The following is an 18,145-nucleotide window of genomic DNA, read 5'->3' as shown; positions in this document are numbered from 1 at the left end:
GGCAGTGAAGATACCAAATTTAAACCACAACTTCATGGTTTACGGAGGTAACGAGCCGGAGCCTGAATCGAGACCGAGGACCAGACTCTCGTGGACTTGTGTACCATCAGGTGTTCACCGTCATCACATCAGGGCGGTGCTGAGTAGCGAGGGATGAACTGTGAAAGTACAAGTCCAAGTGGTCAGTTTAACATGAGCTGCCAGGTCAAAGGTCAGCACAGTTTTCCAGGTGTGATGGAGCAATAGGCCTGTACGATCTGCCGTGTTTGACCTTGAATTTAAGAATACATCAGACTTGTAAAGCTGGTGGTTTTAGGACTGAGTCCGTCGGCTCAGTCCTAAGTGATGTGTTGCTCTGCAGGACTTGAACTGCGGTTGACAGACTGTCCTCACACAGATGAAAGCAGCTTCATTTATGCTTGAATGAAAGTACTGTTGTCATTGTCTTGGGAATAAAGAGCAGCATGTTCTTTCTGTGAGACTGAAATCATTTGTTATCATTGTCATGTTACCAGGTCGTGTTTACCGGATGCACGTTGACACTGTTATCATTTATTATGGAAAAGTTTGATGAAAACTATTGATCTCCTTTGTCCATGAATTATCAAACGTCACTACATCAACAAGAAATCAACTAATATTGTTATTTTACATGGAGACATTGGGACTGCAGGACTTTGTCAGTCACTACTGGCTAAGTGTGGACTCCTCAAGAACATCCCAGGTTGCAGAGAGAAGACCCAAACTGGACCCTCCATTACAGTCCATGGTTCAGTCCAGCTCTTCACACTGTGATGCAGACTCTCAGCTCAGGAGTATCAGACATTCAGGAGGTGAAAACGGGCCGACTGTGGAGGCTGAGGCTGGGTTTAATTCAGCAGGATGACCTCTGTGCGGGCTGCACGGTGGCGCAAGCAGGTAGTGTGCGTGCCTCACAGCAAGAAGGTCGCAGGTTCGATTCCCGGGTCGGGCCTTTCTGTGTGAAGTTTGCATGTTCTTCTCGTGCATGGGTGGTTCTCTCAGACCAAAAACATGCTCATTAGGCTGATTGGTGACTCTAAATTGCCCCTAGGTGTGAGTGTGAGTGTGAATGGTTGTGTGTATGTGCCCTGCGACCGGTCCAGGGTGTACCCCGCCTCCCGCCCGTTGACAGCCGAGATAGGCTCCGGCCCCCCCGCGACCCTGAAAGGGATAAGCGGCATAGAAAATGGATGGATGGATGGATGGATGGATGACCTCTGTGCTGCAGGATCTTTACTTACCTGCTTAAAAACCACCAACACTCCTCTTGACACCACACATAAAGACAGACAGCGTCAGTGGTTTGGAGACAGAAAGACAAACAGTGTTCAGAAGTAATAAAGGCCCTTGACTGGAGCCCTGTGGAACTCCTCAACATGTAAGCTTCGTATATTGTCAAGGCTCAGTAAAAGCAGGAATCGACTCAAATCCAGACAAAGCAGGTGGGCAGGCAGGTTAAAGCTGACAGGATGAGGTGCAAAGGGCTGACGAGGAAATGAGATGCAGGTGAGTGGGGATGTCAGGTGAGTGCAGGCAGGTAGGAGTGGTTGGAAGTGGGAGTGACAAAGGAGGAGAGGTCTGAGGGAGGAAGGTGGTTGGCAGCCACACTGTCCACCACAGAGACAAAGGCTGCTTTTCATTCCATAAATTGGTCTCCTCGTCTCCTCCACTCGCTTCCTCTCCTCGCGTCTTAGCTCCGCCCGGCGAGGACATGAAAGAGGGATGCGAGGAAGGGACGTGAGGACGGAGGAGACGAAACTCCGAAATGAAAAATCCTCGCTCCGCAGCGTCAGTCCGAAGCGACGTCACTTACTGATGACGTTTGCACAGCTGTAAAAGCTGTAAAACGTGATATTATGGTCAGATCTGCAGTCACACTGTTCTACTCCTGATTGCTATTGATGAGGTTTCAATTAAATGCCGTCAGAGGCGTAACAGAGGACGGCTGTGCGGTAGATTAAACCAGCAGCCTTGTAGCCTCGCTTTAAAAAACCGTAATATACCAAGACTTTTCATTCATTTCTTGGTGACAGACACAGTTGTTAAAAGGACACAGTTGAAACAAGAATCAGGATGACATTTGTGAAGACCTGCTCCCGCCATGATTCAAACGTGCGCCACATACGACACGCCCCTTAAATAATAAAGACTTCGTAGGATACACCGGTGTGTCCTCACTCTGATCTCCTTCAGAAGCCTCCTCTCTCCTCGTCTCCTCGTCTCCTTCAGGTGCATTTAAGCAATTGGAAGATCCTTCATCATGGCGGAGGGGAAACGACTTCCGGGTCGACGAAGGAGAGAGGAGACGAGGAGACGAGGAGGCACAATTCAACGTCATGAAAAGCACCCAATGATGCAGAGAGGGACTCCTCTCTGCTATGCTGGATCCTCCTCCTCCTCCTCCTCCTCCTCCTCTGTGCAGAGCTGGAATCTGGGTTAGCCAGCAGATGCCAACTGTTGTCCTGACAACATGCTAATGGCTCTCAGCATTGCCCCCTGCAGGAAACGACAGCACATCAGCTCGTCCTGACAACACGAGAAAGAACTTTGATGTAACTTTTAACCAGCCACCGGCCCCCAGGACCCGGCCCCCGGCCCCCAGGACCCGGCCCCCGGCCCCCGGCCACCAGTCACACAGGAAGTGATGTAACAAGCACATGATGTGATAAAGAGAGAAAACAATTAGACTGGAAGTGATCAGTGTAAGTGTTACAATGCGTGTGTGTGTGTGTGTGTGTGTGTGTGTGTGTGTTGCTGAGCGGTAGAATTTGTCAGGAATGCTGCTGACCAACAGAAACATACACACACACAATGCCTGACCACACCTACCACACACACACACACACACACACACACACACACACACACACACACACACACACACACACACACACTCTGCATCAGTCCTCCATCAGCTGGCGGAGCTGAACCTTCAGGGTGAGTCCTTGTTCTGTTTCCTTCTGTTTGTTCTTACCTGTGTGACATCATCATGACATCACCTGTCTGTCTGTCTGTCTGTCTGTCTGTCTGTCTGTCTCTGATCAGCTGGTTGATGAATTTATCAATCAGTTTGTTACAATGTGAAAAAATGTAATCTGTGTCTTAGTCCCGCCCACCTCTGGCACTCAGGCCATATGATTGGACCCTGCTGACAGTGATTGACAGCTCTGTGGACTAAAACAGTAAACAAGTGAATCTGAGTTACTGATGTTTTGTGATGATGTCAAATGTTTGTTTACATCACCGATGTTTGTAAACAAACAACAAAGAAAGTCATCTCAGGATTTCTGTTAATAAATAAATGTTAAAAAGATTTTTTACTTCCAGCACAAATGAACAAATGACTGAAAATGACTTGATGACGTTTTCCTGGAACTGACCGATTTGCTTTGACACATTAAATGAAGTTTCACAGATCAGAGTCTGACATTACAAATAATAAGAGAGGAATATTCTGTCAAAAGCTTCACTGTTGAGACAAAAAAACTTCATTTTTGGAGATCATAGTATTTCAAGGAAACAATATATTCACAAAAAAGTGAAATTTGAAGAATAAAGTCTGAGAATTCAGAAAAAAAGAACAATTGGTTTGAACTGATCAATTCTTTTAATATTATCGCTTCATGTGTTCATTTGTTTCGTCATCATGAATCAAAATCATGTTGTGACTTTTCTCTCTGATGAATCAATAAATCAAGCGTGATTTTTTTCACATTGAGCTTCTTTATGTTATTGACTTCCTGTTTACATCGACGATGCTTTCTGATTGGACATCAGCAACAAATCATCACTCAGGAGTTCATGACTTACCTGTCATCTCAGGGTGATGGTGATTGGTTCCTGCCGGCTGAGGGTGAGACTGACATCATCATCATCATCATCATCATCATCATCATCACACAGACCAAAGCCTGATTAGGAACCAATCAGATCCAACAAAGACAAGGATGTTCAGGTACACTCCTCCCTGGCAGGTTCTCTGTCACAGTCTGGACCACGACACCAAGGTGAGACACACACACACACACACACACACACACACACACACACACACACACACACACACGTACCTTAAACTCAGTCTTCATCCTAAACTATTGATGTACATTGTGGGGACCTGCATTTTGTCCCCATGAGGAAGACGAGTCCCTACAATGTGAGGAATACATTCCAGTAATTAATCAATGAATTTTTATTCGTTGTTAGCCCGGATAACTCAATAATCAGATGATTCCACCTTAAAGCTCCTGAAGACAAAACTGGATTTTAAGGGTTAAATGAAGTGATGTCAGAGGTGATCGGCAGTTGTGTTTGGCCAGCAGAGGGCAGCAGCAGCTCACTGCACACGGCTCATAAAGACTCCCGTTTTTAAGATATTCTGCAAACAACAACCATCATCACGTGGCTTCGTCCTGAGGAAGAGGAGGTGCTCACATGTTTTGGATGCTCACACTTTTGCATGAAAACTGTCCACAGATAATAAACAAATTGACAGAGGACAAATGTTGACGGAGCCAATGGGAACTTCTCAGATCGGCCTGAGGACGCTTCACTGGGCGTCTCATGTCCTGAACCCTGAAACTAAAAGAGTTTAGACTTCAGGCGACGTAGAGACGATCTGTCTTTGATTGAAGGAATCGCTGACGAGCAGCTTTGACTGTTTCAACAAATGTTCATCTTTAATGTCTCCGGTCACACTTCTGCTTTAAAATTCAGCAGTGTTCACACTTAAATCTCCAGCTCAGGTCATACAGTGGTAATACTGCAGTACTCCATTAAAAGTACGAGCATCAGTCAGTGAGTACTACGTATACATACAACACTGTAAACACAGAGTGAGACACAAACATGTCAGACAATAAAACACTGAAATGTCAAACGACAGCAATGATGCAGAAACAGTTTAGTTTCTAAACTATTAAAAAGGTTATGATGATAATTCTCAGCAGCAGTGAAGACTGATCTCCAGTCAGCGCTGGTTTTACTGCGTATGTGTATTTTATATACATTACTGTGTGAAGAGCAGCTTCAGGTCAAAGATCAGAAACAGGACCGGTCCCCACAAGCGTGCAAGGACAGAATGTGTGTGTGTTGGGGGGGCGGGGGGGCGGAGCCTGTGATTGGCCGATAGACGCTGAACTTTGTCTCGTCCGTCAGTTGCCGCTCACTCTGCTGACAGAACTGATCTGAGGTAAGAGAGACGTCGACTTCTTTAAATCAGGTTTAAAAACGAGTTTAATGTGGAAAAAAGGAAAGAAGAGAAACGACTTGCGAACGTTTGACCTCAGCTTCACTTTCGATTCACACAATATCGATTAGAAATTGATAACATGGTGAGTTTTATTGATTAATGACTAAATACTGACCGGAATGTTTTGAACTATTGATCAAAGTAACATGAAAGTGAAATCCTTAAAAACAGTTTGAAGAAGAAAAACAGAGCGAGCTGCTGTCGGCGCCTCCTGCAGGCTGCAGAGCTCATTACAGCTGATTACTGTCCTGATGGAAGCAGAGACAAGAGACACCGGCCACAGAGGACGTTCACATGAGACAGACCAAGAGTGAGAGACCAAGACAGTCTGACTGTCTGTCTCTCTGTCCATCTCTCTGTCCGTCTCTCCGTCTGTCTCTCTGTCTGTCTCTGGCTGTCTCTCTGTCCATCTCTCTCACTCTCTCTCTGTCTCCCTCTGTCTGTCTCTCTGTCTGTCTCTCTGTCTGTCTCTCTGTCTCTTATCAGCTGATGGCAGCAGTCAGTCAGAGGGCGGGGCTTATCACTGACAGACAGACACTCTGACCTAATGCTTCGATGCTAACGTGATGCTAACAGACAGACTAGCGTCTCTGCTTGTCTGAATGAAGTCGTGTGCAGCATCTGATTGGCTGTCCTGTGTCAGGTGACTGGAGCTGTTTGTCAGCTTGTTAATTGTTTGAGAGATGAAGATGATGGAGCTGCAGGAGGAAGAAAAGGCTGAAGCTTTCATTGTTTCTAGTCATGATTGACTCTGACATTCATGCCAGACATACAAGACAAATGACCTGAAGGTTTGTCAGTCTGTGTCGTCCTCCTCTTCCTTGTCTGTCTCATATCATCATCTGCAGATAAACTGTCTCACAGTGGACATGAAGCTGGTCCAAAATATCTTCTCCAAAAAGACTGAAGGAGAGACTACGTCTCCCAGGGTGCATTTCACAAACAAACACTCTGTCACATGCTCAGCTGAAGTCTGAGGACGAAGCTGCCAAGAAAACTGCAGTTCAGTGGATTCAGTAACCATGACGACAGGTCTTCTTCAGTATTCAGAGAAGAAACCTGATTGGACGGAAGCAAAGTGTAAACACTTCAAACGTGTGTTCAGGACATGAATCTGAGTGATGTCACATCTTTCGTTTCCACACATTCAGAATTTCCATAAAAGAAAGAGTGAGAATAAGAATGCAGAATGTCAAAGAGTTCAACAGGTGACCTTTGACCTCTGACCTCACTGTCAGTGTTCAGGCAGTTCAAACTGCAGGAGGAAGTAGTTCAGTTTGGACTTTAACCTTTCATCCCGTTCAGGAGTGCCTTCTTTTACAATCACATCCAAGAACTCTTTGACCTGAAGAACTTCCAGACATGAAAGCAGCAAACACTCGTCATCTTCATCATCTCATCATCTTCTGCAGATCTCAGATTCACTTCAGTTTCATTTGTATCACAACCAAATCAGCAAAATCACAGCACAAGATGTCTCAGAACAGTTTCCATACAAACCAAAGTCCTCATCTACAGAGACCCAACAGCTGAGATGAGGAAAGACCTCCTTTAAACCTCAAACAGAACCAGGATCGGTGCTGGTGGTGCTGGTGGTGCTGGTGGTGGTGGGGTGATCTGCAGACAGTACAGTAACAAAGACAGTGGACGTCAGGCAGGCTCATATATGTTTTCTTTCATTATTATTATTATTATTATTATTATTATTATTATTATTATTATTATGGTGTTGAATTGTTTTGGATCTACAGAATAAAAAGATTTGATTATTTGTCTGGACATTAAAACAAATATTTCACGTTTTTCTAAAAGTTCTGACATTTACACAAACAGTCTCATATATGCAAAGACACGTTTACAGTATACATTACTGCAGTACATTTACTCAGATACACATGAAATGAAAGTAAACAAGAGTAAACAAAACTCAGAGTGCGAAAACTCATTGATCATTTCATCAATTCAATTGAATGAAATCAAACAGACAGAACAAAGCAGCCTAAAAATGTCTGTGTTGATGAATCATTGACAACATTCAGAAAATGACCTCAACAGATCACATGATCCATGATCCTTCACTTCTGGAATCACGGTCTTGAAGTACTGTGTGCGTATTGGTCAGACTAATCAATCAGCTCTGGTCACAACAATTTGAGAAAATACTCATAGAACACCAAATTTTTATTAAAGTAGCATTTTGAATGCAGGACTTTTACTTGTAATGGAGTATTTTTGTAGTAAAACTGCAAATGTAGACACTGCTTGGACATGAAAGGGACACATGAGTATTTCAGGTAAATCGTCTTGTTGTCCACAGTCGAACTTCAGTTCAGAATAAAGGTACCAGTGATTTCTCAAATTCTTTAAAAAATGTGTTTTTGCTACATTTTTGTTACCAGGACTAAATGTTGAAATATGTAACTGACGTCTACATGTTGAAAGTCATCTAGATTCAGACATGTGGAGACTTTAAAGTTGAGGCGGCTGTTTGGACATTAGTGGAGTTTTGACCTGAAAAAATCCGAATCCCACAATGCTTTGCATGACCACTCTGAGAATTCACTGGACTTTTTGGTCGTGCAGTTTCTTTAACTGAATGGAGCATAACCTGATGCTGTTGTTTCTGTAGTAACAGATCTGTCCTCTCTGTTGTTTCCATAGTAACAGATCTGTCCTCTCTGTTGTTTCCATAGTAACCGTCCTCTCTGTTGTTTCAGAGACTCTCAGCAGCGAACTGTCAGGATGTTCTAACTCCTCAGAGCTGCCAGACATCAAGCTCTGTTCAGAATCTTCCTCCATCAGAACCTCCATCGCCCTCTGCAGGCATGGACAGCACCCCGAGGAGGTGGGTGTTGAAGCCTCTGTCCCCCCTGCTGCAGCCCTCAGATCTGCGCACCATCACCGGCCCCGCCCGGAGCAACGCCCCCAACCTGGACGATCCAGCCTTCACCTCCGACAACATCTCTGTCGCTCGTAGTCACTCCTCAGTGGTTGTCTCTTTGCAGCAGGGTGACGGCTCCAGGGATATGGTGGTTCAGGCCCGGCAGGTCGCAGTGTCAAAGGATGGAGGAGGGACAGATGATGAGTGGCTTCCCAGCAGTCCCAGCAACCCTAGCAGTCCCACCAGCAGTTTGGACTCTCATAGCGGTTTCTACTCCTTTGTGGAAGACCCAACGAGTCCCGAGGCCGAGCTCAATGAAGCCTGGATGGTTTCACCACAGCGTCAGACTCAGCTGGCGACCCTGAAGGAGGACAAAGGATTTAAGCTACAAACTTACACCAGCAGAAGGAAGCCAGAGAGTCTGTTCTTAGAGAGCAATGGAGATTCGCAGTATGAGGTGGATCTGAACAATGGTGTCAAAGAGGTCCACAAGGAAGAGGAGAAGAAGCTTCGCAAGGAGATCATTCGCAGCCAAGCACCAAAGAGGAACCCAATATTCAAAGATCAACTGAGTGCACTAGAAAATCTGGATCTAAGCCGATCTACAAACAAACTGGTTGAAGGTTTCAGTTTGAGCTACAGTCCTGTTAGCTTCAGAGCAGAGCTTCCCTCTCCTGTTGAGCCTGGGACTGTTGACAAGGAGCAGATCAACTTCAACACTGCCCGACAACAGTTCTTGAAGATGGAGCAGGACCAGCTGACTGCACTCCTCAACCCGCTGAGGTCCTCAAAAGGACATCTGAACATTTCTCTGCAGTCTAATCCTAATGTGTCCTCATCAAAGCAAGTGGAGACCTACCACAGCATGGAGATGAGCGAAAATACAACAATGTTTCAACCATCAGACGAAGATGAAACCTACCCAGAGAGGAAGGTGACGGTTTGCCGCACTGAGGAAAGTCTCAGCCGTCAGAGCAGTGTGTTTGATGACCTGGACTCCAGCTTGGAGGAGGTGGCAGTGGAGGTGGGAGGTGGCTACACCTCTGAGGAAGGCATTTTCAAGGACAACACTCAAAAGAACCAGAGCAACAAGTCTACAAGTGACTACGAGACACCGATCGAAAGGGAGATCCGGTTAGTTCAGGAACGTGAGGAGAACCTACGACGTTCTCGTGGGCTGAAGCACAAGGACAGGAGAGCAGAGATGGTTGAGATTAAAACTAAACGTTTACAGTCACCGCTAATGCCTGTCAAGGCTAAAGAGAAGAACCGAGTGAGCTTCATCATCCAACAAGAGATTCAAAAAGAGAACCAGAGGAAGGAGGACTCTCAGCAACAGAGAGGGATCCTGGGACGACACAGTTTAAATCCTCCACATGAGCTGCAGGACATAAAGAGGCAGTTTGACCAACAAGACGAGGACAAGAGGACAGAAGAAAGACCCCCGACTGAGTCTGGAGATGCCCGGGTCTTCCTGTCACCTTGCTGTCCTCATCGACACCCTGAAGAAACTGAGTTGTACATCAGCCAAATGAGTGCAGCGCCATCTTCTTTCTCTTGGGGGAACTCGGAGGTCCAAGACACAAGATGTTTCCATCAAGATCGAATGACTTCTTCATCTTCCCACTCCTCCTCCCCTCCCTCCTCCCCAACACTGACACCTCTCTGTGACATGACCTCAACCACAACTCAGTCCCGGAAGGAGAATTTGGAGTTCACCGGCCTGCAGTCCAGAGGACAAGGAGCTCTTGATTTCATTGAGAAGGAGATTGAGGAGGCCCTGAGACGGGAGCAGGAGCTGCAGGAGCTGAGGGCCTCCAGGGAGGAAACTAATAGACAGCTCTTCTCTCCAGCTCCTTTGGTGGAACAGGCAACCAAGATGGCTATCAGTCAGTTCTATCCCCCTGTAGACACAGGTATGTAGCCCTTATCATAGATTGACAACTTTATACAGTGATTCCTTTTGACTCACTCTCAACAGAGTGACTCCGGTCGTCTTTGAAGGTGTTTCTCTACCTTCTTTTTGTTTCTCTGCTCGACGTTCAGCAGTAAAAGCTCATCGATTTTCCTTTAGCTGCTAACACAACCACAGTGAACGATGCCATTTCCAGAATGGCATCGTCATCGTTATAAAGTTAGAGTGATTCACTAAATTGGGTTGCACCATTAAAACTTCAAAGAGTTTCAGCAAAGACTTCAGAAGTGTGTAAATATGTCGCTTGGACACACCTGTACCACTGACCAACAAAAAGCAATAAAAACGAAGTAAGTGCAGCACCTCGAGCTGTGAGACCGCCTTCAGATATAAAATTCAGAGGAGGCCAAATGATTCTGTATATTAAAATGAACCATCAGTCATTTGTGAAAGCATTCATATAGAAATCTGTGTGTTAAGTGAGAAATATCTGAATACGGTGACAGACAGTCTTTGGTCTCAGTATTAGTCTTTACTATTCGCAGTTTGTCATTATCAGATCAAGCGTCAGGTCACATATGTCAGGTGAAAAGGCTCATATTCACCTTAACGTTAGTTCTGTCACTCAGCTAATTCAGTTAGCTCACAGTATGTCACAGTTTCGCTCAGTTTAGGGGACGTAAATATTTAGTGAAAACCAATCTCTTCAAAGTTAGTTCTTAGTGTGTGAGGTGCAGCCTGTTTTCAATTCATTCTGCGCAAACAGTGACCTTAGCACAAGGCTAAGTTTGACGAATGAACAGCCGATCAACTGACTTTTGGTGTATTTATCAAAGTAAAACACAGTGTTCCATCAAATTATCACAAACTCACTGACGTACAGAAAACCTGAAATATCCTGATATTCCAGGATCAGAGTTTAATTTGTGAGTCCTGGACCCCCAAACCCAATCTGGCCACAGTGCTTACACTATAGATCACATACTCGTGTTGTCAGTAAGTTTGATTTTGACTGAATAGCAGATTACAGTTTTTCTCAGTCATTTCTCGAATCATCCTCGAAATTTGCAAAACAGTAAGTGCATTTCTCAAAACAATTCATACAAATAGCAAAACACCATGGATTACCTGCAAAAGGCAGTTACTTGCTCAAAATCCTTAGTTCATCTCTCAAAAGTAAATATCTGTGTCAGTGAACATGTCACTGCCATCAGAAGGACATGTCCTTGTGTCAGTGTGGACGGATAAGACAGTCAAACTGCTTAGTCATGTTGTCAATATAACAGTGTCCTCTGGAGGGTCGTTCTGATGGAACTATGGCTAAAGTTTTGACAGTTATTTTAAATTGTGAGTTACACCTTAGTGCATGTGGGAGATTGATTGAGAGCCTGGACAAGATTCACATTTACACTTTCACTGTTTGTACTGTCATTGCGAAACAGGAGGGAAAAGCCAGCACTGCATAGCACAAAGAAAAAAAAAAACAAAAAACGAAAGTAGAAATGTGAACATGGGGCAATCCTGAGGGAAAACTGTACATGCAGTGCTGTAGGAATTACAGAGTAGTCCTCCTTTAGCTCCTGACGTTCCACTCATTTCCCTTCATTAGAGAAAGTCAAGATTCAGCTGGGAGCAATTTACCAATTCAGGACAGATTTAGAAAAAAATAGATAGATAGATAGATAGATAGATAGATAGATAGATAGATAGATAGATAGATAGATAGATAGATAGATAGATAGATAGATGTGTTGTTCAGATTCCATTCAGAACATTGAGGAATCTGAATTGAATTCAAGTAAGCAGCTCTTAAAATGTTGAACTGCATCGCAGTTGACAGGCAGGAAGTTAGTGAGCACCATGTTGTTTGGACTCTTCATTGTTCTGACACATGAAACAAACTAGATATGACATAAATACATACATTAACTGATCTCCAAGACTGTTCAGACATCACACTGAAACATGATAACAATATACACTATATGGCCAAAAGTCAGTGGACACCTGACCATCACACCATGTGATCGTGTTGGACGTCCCATTCAAAAACCATGGGCGTCAATATGGAGGTGGACCCCTTTGCAGCTATAACAGCCTCCATTCTTCTGGGAATGCTTTCCACAAGCTTTTGGAGTGCGTCTGAGGGAATTTGTGTCCATTCAGCCAAAAGAGTGAGGTCGGTCCCCGATGTGGGACAAGAAGGTCCCAACTGGCCAAAATGCCTTTGTATGCTGAGGCATTTAGAAGAACCTTCACTGGATCTCAGGAGCCTAAACCCTGAAAAACAGCTCCACACCCTCAACCCCCCTCTACCCACCTTTACAGGAGGCACCATAGAGTCCAGCAGGTCGTGTTCAGACTTCTAAGAGATAAGATAATGCAGTGTGAGCCATCACTCCAAAGAAGACGCCTCCTCTGCTGTGCAGTGAGTGCAGTAGTGGTGTGCTTCCTGGTCTTCCACTTCATGGTTGAGCTGTTGTTGTTCCTCTGAACTTCCATTTCACAGTAACGGCACTTACAGTGGACAAATTTCACAAACTCACTTGTGGCAAAGCTGGCATCGTCTGACAGTGACACGTTTAAAGTGACTTTCTTCTAGGTGACTCTTTATGACCCAGACTAGATTGTAATCATCTGTCTGTGGAGGTTTCATGGCTATGCGCTGGAGCTCATGTACCTGTTAGTAATGGGTGTGACTGAAACACCTGAACTCAGTAATTGGTAGGAATGTCTGCTGACTTTGAATGGACTAAAACCTGAATGGAGTCTGGTTTGGATGCTGCTGTTTGTCACATACAGACTGCAGAGAATCAGTAACTTAATGAGCGAACGGCCAAAGTTCAGCAGCTTCAGGTGGTTCAGCAGCAGTTTGTGTAAATCAGTAACCAGTCGGCAGGTTTTCCTACTGTCGTCCGTACTGTCATGCGGTGACAAAGGTCAGAGGTTAATGCTTTAGTCCAGCTGATGTCATATGTGATGTCATTCGTGTATTTTCCTTGCTGTTGTGTTTCAGAGAAGATCACCGTTTCCTCTCCACCTCCTCGTCCCATCGTCCGTCTGCCCTCCGTTTCCTTCATCACCGCTCAGCCCTGGATCTCCTCACCTCCTCCCCACTCCTCTCCTATGGCGGTCCGGCCGGACCCCCCTCCCGTCAGAGGGCTGACAGAGACTCTGCTGCAGCACTTTGAAGGGAGACGAGTCCAACTGAAGCTGGAGGAGAGCTCAGTGAGTCATCAAGATGTCCTGAATAATGAATGATGTCTGTTTCAGTGGATTCGATGCTAAAAACTAGATCATGGTGGAACTCGTCTGGTTGTTTCATCAGCTGTTTTTCAGCCCATCTGTCAGACGTCAGCTTCTCTTCTGTTTGTCTCTTTTCAGTATGCAGGAATCCAGCTGGTCGACGACGTGAATAATGAGGTATTACCTGACTTCATTTCACTTAACCTACATGTTAACCAGCGCATTAACCAGCCAGTTAACCAGTGTGTTAACCAGCCCGTTAACCAGCCAGTTAACCAGTGTGTTAACCAGTGTGTTAACCAGCCCGTTAACCAGCCTGTTAATGAGTGCATTAACCAGCCAGTTAACCAGTGTGTTAACCAGCCTGTTAACCAGCCCGTTAACCAGTGTGTTAACCAGCCCGTTAACCAGCCCGTTAACCAGCCTGTTAATGAGTGCATTAACCAGCCAGTTAACCAGTGTGTTAACCAGCCCGTTAACCAGCCCGTTAACCAGCCTGTTAATGAGTGCATTAACCAGCCAGTTAACCAGTGTGTTAACCAGCCTGTTAACCAGCCCGTTAACCAGCCAGTTAACCAGTGTGTTAACCAGCCCGTTAACCAGCCTGTTAACCAGCGCATTAACCAGCCAGTTAACCAGTGTGTTAACCAGCCCGTTAACCAGCCAGTTAACCAGTGTGTTAACCAGCCTGTTAATGAGTGCATTAACCAGCCAGTTAACCAGTGTGTTAACCAGCCTGTTAACCAGCCCGTTAACCAGCACATTAACCAGCCAGTTAACCAGTGTGTTAACCAGCCCCTTAACCAGCCCGTTAACCAGCGCATTAACCAGCCAGTTAACCAGTGTGTTAACCAGCCCGTTAACCAGCCGGTTAACCAGCATGTTAACAGCATGTTAACCAGCCCTTCACCAGTCCGTTAACCAGCCTGTTGACCAGCGTTTTGATCACATGTTTTTACTGTTACTGAATGTGATTGGTTTAAAGAGATATACCTCTTCTTCTTCTCTTCTCTTCTTCTGTGACACTGATCTCATATAACAATGTTTTGAAGTAATAATTGTAAACATTTTTCACACGGAGGTCGTAAAGAAAAATTTCATTATTTACTACTGTTAATTAACTATTGTTTTATTCTGTTTCAGTGTAAAAAACTGGACGGATGCTTCAGAAAATGAAAACAGTGTCTCAGGTGTCCAAAAACGTCAATGATCAGTGGCCATTGTATCTCTTTAAACCAATCATACTGTCTGTGGTGGCGCTGAGCTCAGGCGGCAGCAACCGTAGAATTTGTTTGAGGAGATGAATAAAGTTTTAATAAAAAGTTTTTAAAAAAGGGAAACAGCTGCTTGTTTATGTTGCTTAGGTTTAAGGATGAAGAAGTTCAAATTCATGCTTTCTGCTTCATCTCTTTGTCTCATCTGTTTTCAGGTTGTCGAGTCTACTCGTGTAATTCGACATAAAAACCAGCGTGCTCTGCGCTGGGAGGCCGGAGAGTTCGCCAACCAGGAGGAGCAGTGAGCACCAGATCCAGATTCAGGACCTGAGGGGGACGAGGAGGAGACCATGGCGTCTCCTCTGGTTCTACCTTTTAGCTCAGCTGCAGAGTCTCTTTGCCAACAGGACTTTTCTCTGAATTTCTCCATCAGCTGAGATTCAAATGGTTTTAAACTGGAACGCTCCAAAGAACAGACTGCTCCCAATTGGTCATTGACGGTGACAGCCTCTGTTCTGGTCCAATCAGCTGCCAGTTGCTGAGTACAGCCTCAAACAGAGACGATGTGATTCACACAGCTAAGAAATGCAGAACTAAATGAAGTGAGTGTAGAAGCAGCAGTTTGTTTGATCTGCAGACTGATGGAGGTTTCTCTGTCATTTAATCACCTGACGCAGCAGAACAGGATGTTTCTGATTGTTTTCATGATTAAACTGATGTGTCTAATAACAAAGAATAAAAAGGATTTTTTAAACTCTCAGCTGTCAGAGCATCTGTTGAATATCTGTGAAAACACCGCGACAATCTCATTAACAAGCTGTTTGTTGAGCATTAACAAGTTGATTATGATGCTAAACGCTCCTCTGTTGGGATGATTAGCATCGTTAGCGAACTCTCTCCACCCCGTTAACATGTAAACATGTTAAAACCTCATAGAGAGGAAATTCACCTCTTCCTGACAGTCTCATGAATATGAACAGGTAAATGATAAATATAAATAGAAACAGGTAAACGATAAGTATAAACATAAATATAAACAGGTAAACGATAAGTCTCATAAATATAAATATAAATATAAACAGGTAAATGATAAACATAAATATAAACAGGTAAACGATAAATATTAATCTAAACAGGTAAACGATAAGTCTCATAAATATAAATATAAACAGGCAAATGATAAACATAAATATAAACAGGTAAACGATAAGTTTCATAAATATGAACAGGTAAACGGTAAATATAAATATAACAGTTAAATGATAAACATAAATATAAACAGGTAAACGATAAATATAAATCTAAACAGGTAAACGATAAGTCTCATAAATATAAATATAAACAGGTAAATGATAAACATAAATATAAACAGGTAAACGATAAATATAAACAGGTAAACAATAAGCCTCATAAATATAAATATAAACAGGTAAACATAAATATAAACAGGTAAACAATAAGCCTCTTAAATATAAACAGGTAAATGATAAACATAAATATAAACAGGTAAACGATAAATATAAATCTAAACAGGTAAACGATAAGTCTCATAAATATAAATATAAACAGGCAAATGATAAACATAAATATAAACAGGTAAACGATAAATATTAATCTAAACAGGTAAACGATAAGTCTCATAAATATAAATATAAACAGTTAAATGATAAACATAAATATAAACAGGTAAACGATAAATATAAACAGGTAAACAATAAGCCTCATAAATATAAATATAAACAGGTAAATCCATCCATTATCTATACCGCCTATCCCTTTCGGGGTTGCGGGGGGCTGGAGCCTATCCCAGCTACAATGGGCGAGAGGCGGGGTACACCCTGAACCGGTCGCCAGCCGACTGCAGGGCCACATGCAAAGACAGACAAACATTCACACTCACACTCACACCTACGGACAATTTAGAGTCATCAATTAACCTAATGAGCATGTTTTTGGTCCGTGGGAGGAAGCCGGAGTACCCGGAGAGAACCCACACATGCATGGGAAGAACATGCAAACTTCACACAGAAAGGCCCCGCCTGACCCGGGGATCGAACCGGCAACCTTCTTGCTGTGAGGCACGCGCACTACCTGCTGCGCCACCGTGCAGCCCTAAACAGGTAAATGACAAACATAAATATAAACAGGTAAACGGTAAGTATAAACATAAATGTAAACAGTTAAATGATAAATATAAATATAAATAGGTAAACAATAAACATAAATATAAACAGGTAAACGATAAGGTGAAAGCCATCAGGATGTGGTCTGTAGTGAACAGCCAGTCAGCAGCGTCGTCTGTCAGTCTGATTGGTGGTTTGTGTGTCTGTCAATCTGCAGGAGTCTGCTGCCGTCCAATCAGATCACTGCTCTGAATTCTGATCCAGCTCCTTCAAAATAAAAGACTTCAGTAAGGGGAAACACATTTTCACACTAAAACATTAAAATGATGACTTGAATCCCCCTCCTTTCTCTCTCTCAAGCACACACATTCCTGGAAGCTGTTGCCAGGCAACATGCTGGCTGCTGGATGGCTTCCAGGAAACGGAGAGAAGGGAGAGGATGTGTGTGTGTGTGTGTGTGTGTGTGTGTGTGTGTGTGTGTGTGTGTGTGTGTGTGTGTGTGTGTGTGTGTGTACGTGTACGTGTGTGTGCGTGCCTGCTGCGTCTGCCTCTGGCTGTGAGGACATCAGTTGTGGTCTGAGTCTTCATCTCTGGTTGATCAGGGTCAGTCCAGGATCCTCACAGCTGGTTGATCAGGGTCAGTCCAGGATCCTCACAGCTGGTTGATCAGGGTCAGTTCAGGATCTTCACAGCTGGTTGATCAGAGTCAATTCAGGATCCTCACAGCTGGTTGATCAGGGTCAGTCCAGGATCTTCACAGCTGGTTGATCAGGGTCAGTCCAGGATCCTCACAGCTGGTTGATCAGGGTCAGTCCAGGATCCTCACAGCTGGTTGATCAGGGTCAGTTCAGGATCTTCACAGCTGGTTGATCAGAGTCAATTCAGGATCCTCACAGCTGGTTGATCAGGGTCAGTCCAGGATCTTCACAGCTGGTTGATCAGGGTCAGTCCAGGATCCTCACAGCTGGTTGATCAGGGTCAGTCCAGGATCCTCACAGCTGGTTGATCAGGGTCAGTCCAGGATCCTCACAGCTGGTTGATCAGGGTCAGTCCAGGATCCTCACAGCTGGTTGATCAGGGTCAGTTCAGGATCCTCACAGCTGGTTGATCAGGGTCAGTTCAGGATCTTCACAGCTGGTTGATCAGGGTCAGTCCAGGATCTTCACAGCTGGTTGATCAGGGTCAGTCCAGGATCTGGCTGGCAGTTAACGTTCAGTGCCACAGAGATGGTCCTCACGACGACAGAAACACCAAGTGTGTGTGTGTCTGCATTGACGTCCTGTGTCCACAGGGGGACCGTTGACCAGAGGTAGAATAAGAAGCTCACTGGTTGTAATTTTGTCTTCGTCATCAACGTCTGTGTTGCCTAGCAACACGTTGTGTGTCCGTCCCACAGTGTGTGTGTGTGCTGGTGTTTGGCGCGTCTAGTAACTGAAAATATTTCTGCGTCTGTGATTTCCTCAGACCTCACCTAACTGTTGCTGAATATAACAC

The 18,145-nt window shown here is 44.4% G+C and overlaps 2 protein-coding genes across 3 annotated transcripts in view; both read left to right on the top strand.

Annotated features, from left to right (window-relative positions):
- Positions 1–620, top strand: part of palm1a (paralemmin 1a) — a 20,660-nt gene extending 20,040 nt beyond the window's left edge. For both annotated transcript variants that reach the window (XM_070960533.1, XM_070960535.1), the window contains exon 9: positions 1–620. This exon is cut by the window's left edge. The gene's annotated coding sequence lies outside the window, so the exon portion shown is untranslated.
- Positions 621–5,176: 4,556 nt separating this feature from the next.
- Positions 5,177–15,289, top strand: misp (mitotic spindle positioning). The gene is made up of 5 exons (XM_070960523.1): positions 5,177–5,212; positions 7,990–10,069; positions 13,085–13,296; positions 13,453–13,491; positions 14,744–15,289. Exons 2-5 carry the CDS (start codon positions 8,098–8,100, stop codon positions 14,831–14,833), a joined length of 2,313 nt encoding a protein of 770 aa, XP_070816624.1. The 5' UTR covers positions 5,177–5,212; positions 7,990–8,097; the 3' UTR covers positions 14,834–15,289.
- The last annotated feature ends 2,856 nt before the right edge of the window (positions 15,290–18,145 follow it).

Source organism: Chaetodon trifascialis, chromosome 4, assembly GCF_039877785.1.
Source record: "Chaetodon trifascialis isolate fChaTrf1 chromosome 4, fChaTrf1.hap1, whole genome shotgun sequence".
Classification (NCBI taxonomy): Eukaryota; Metazoa; Chordata; class Actinopteri; order Chaetodontiformes; family Chaetodontidae; genus Chaetodon; species Chaetodon trifascialis.
The sequence above is the reverse complement of the archived record's forward strand: the minus strand, read 5'-3'. Positions and strand labels throughout refer to the sequence as shown.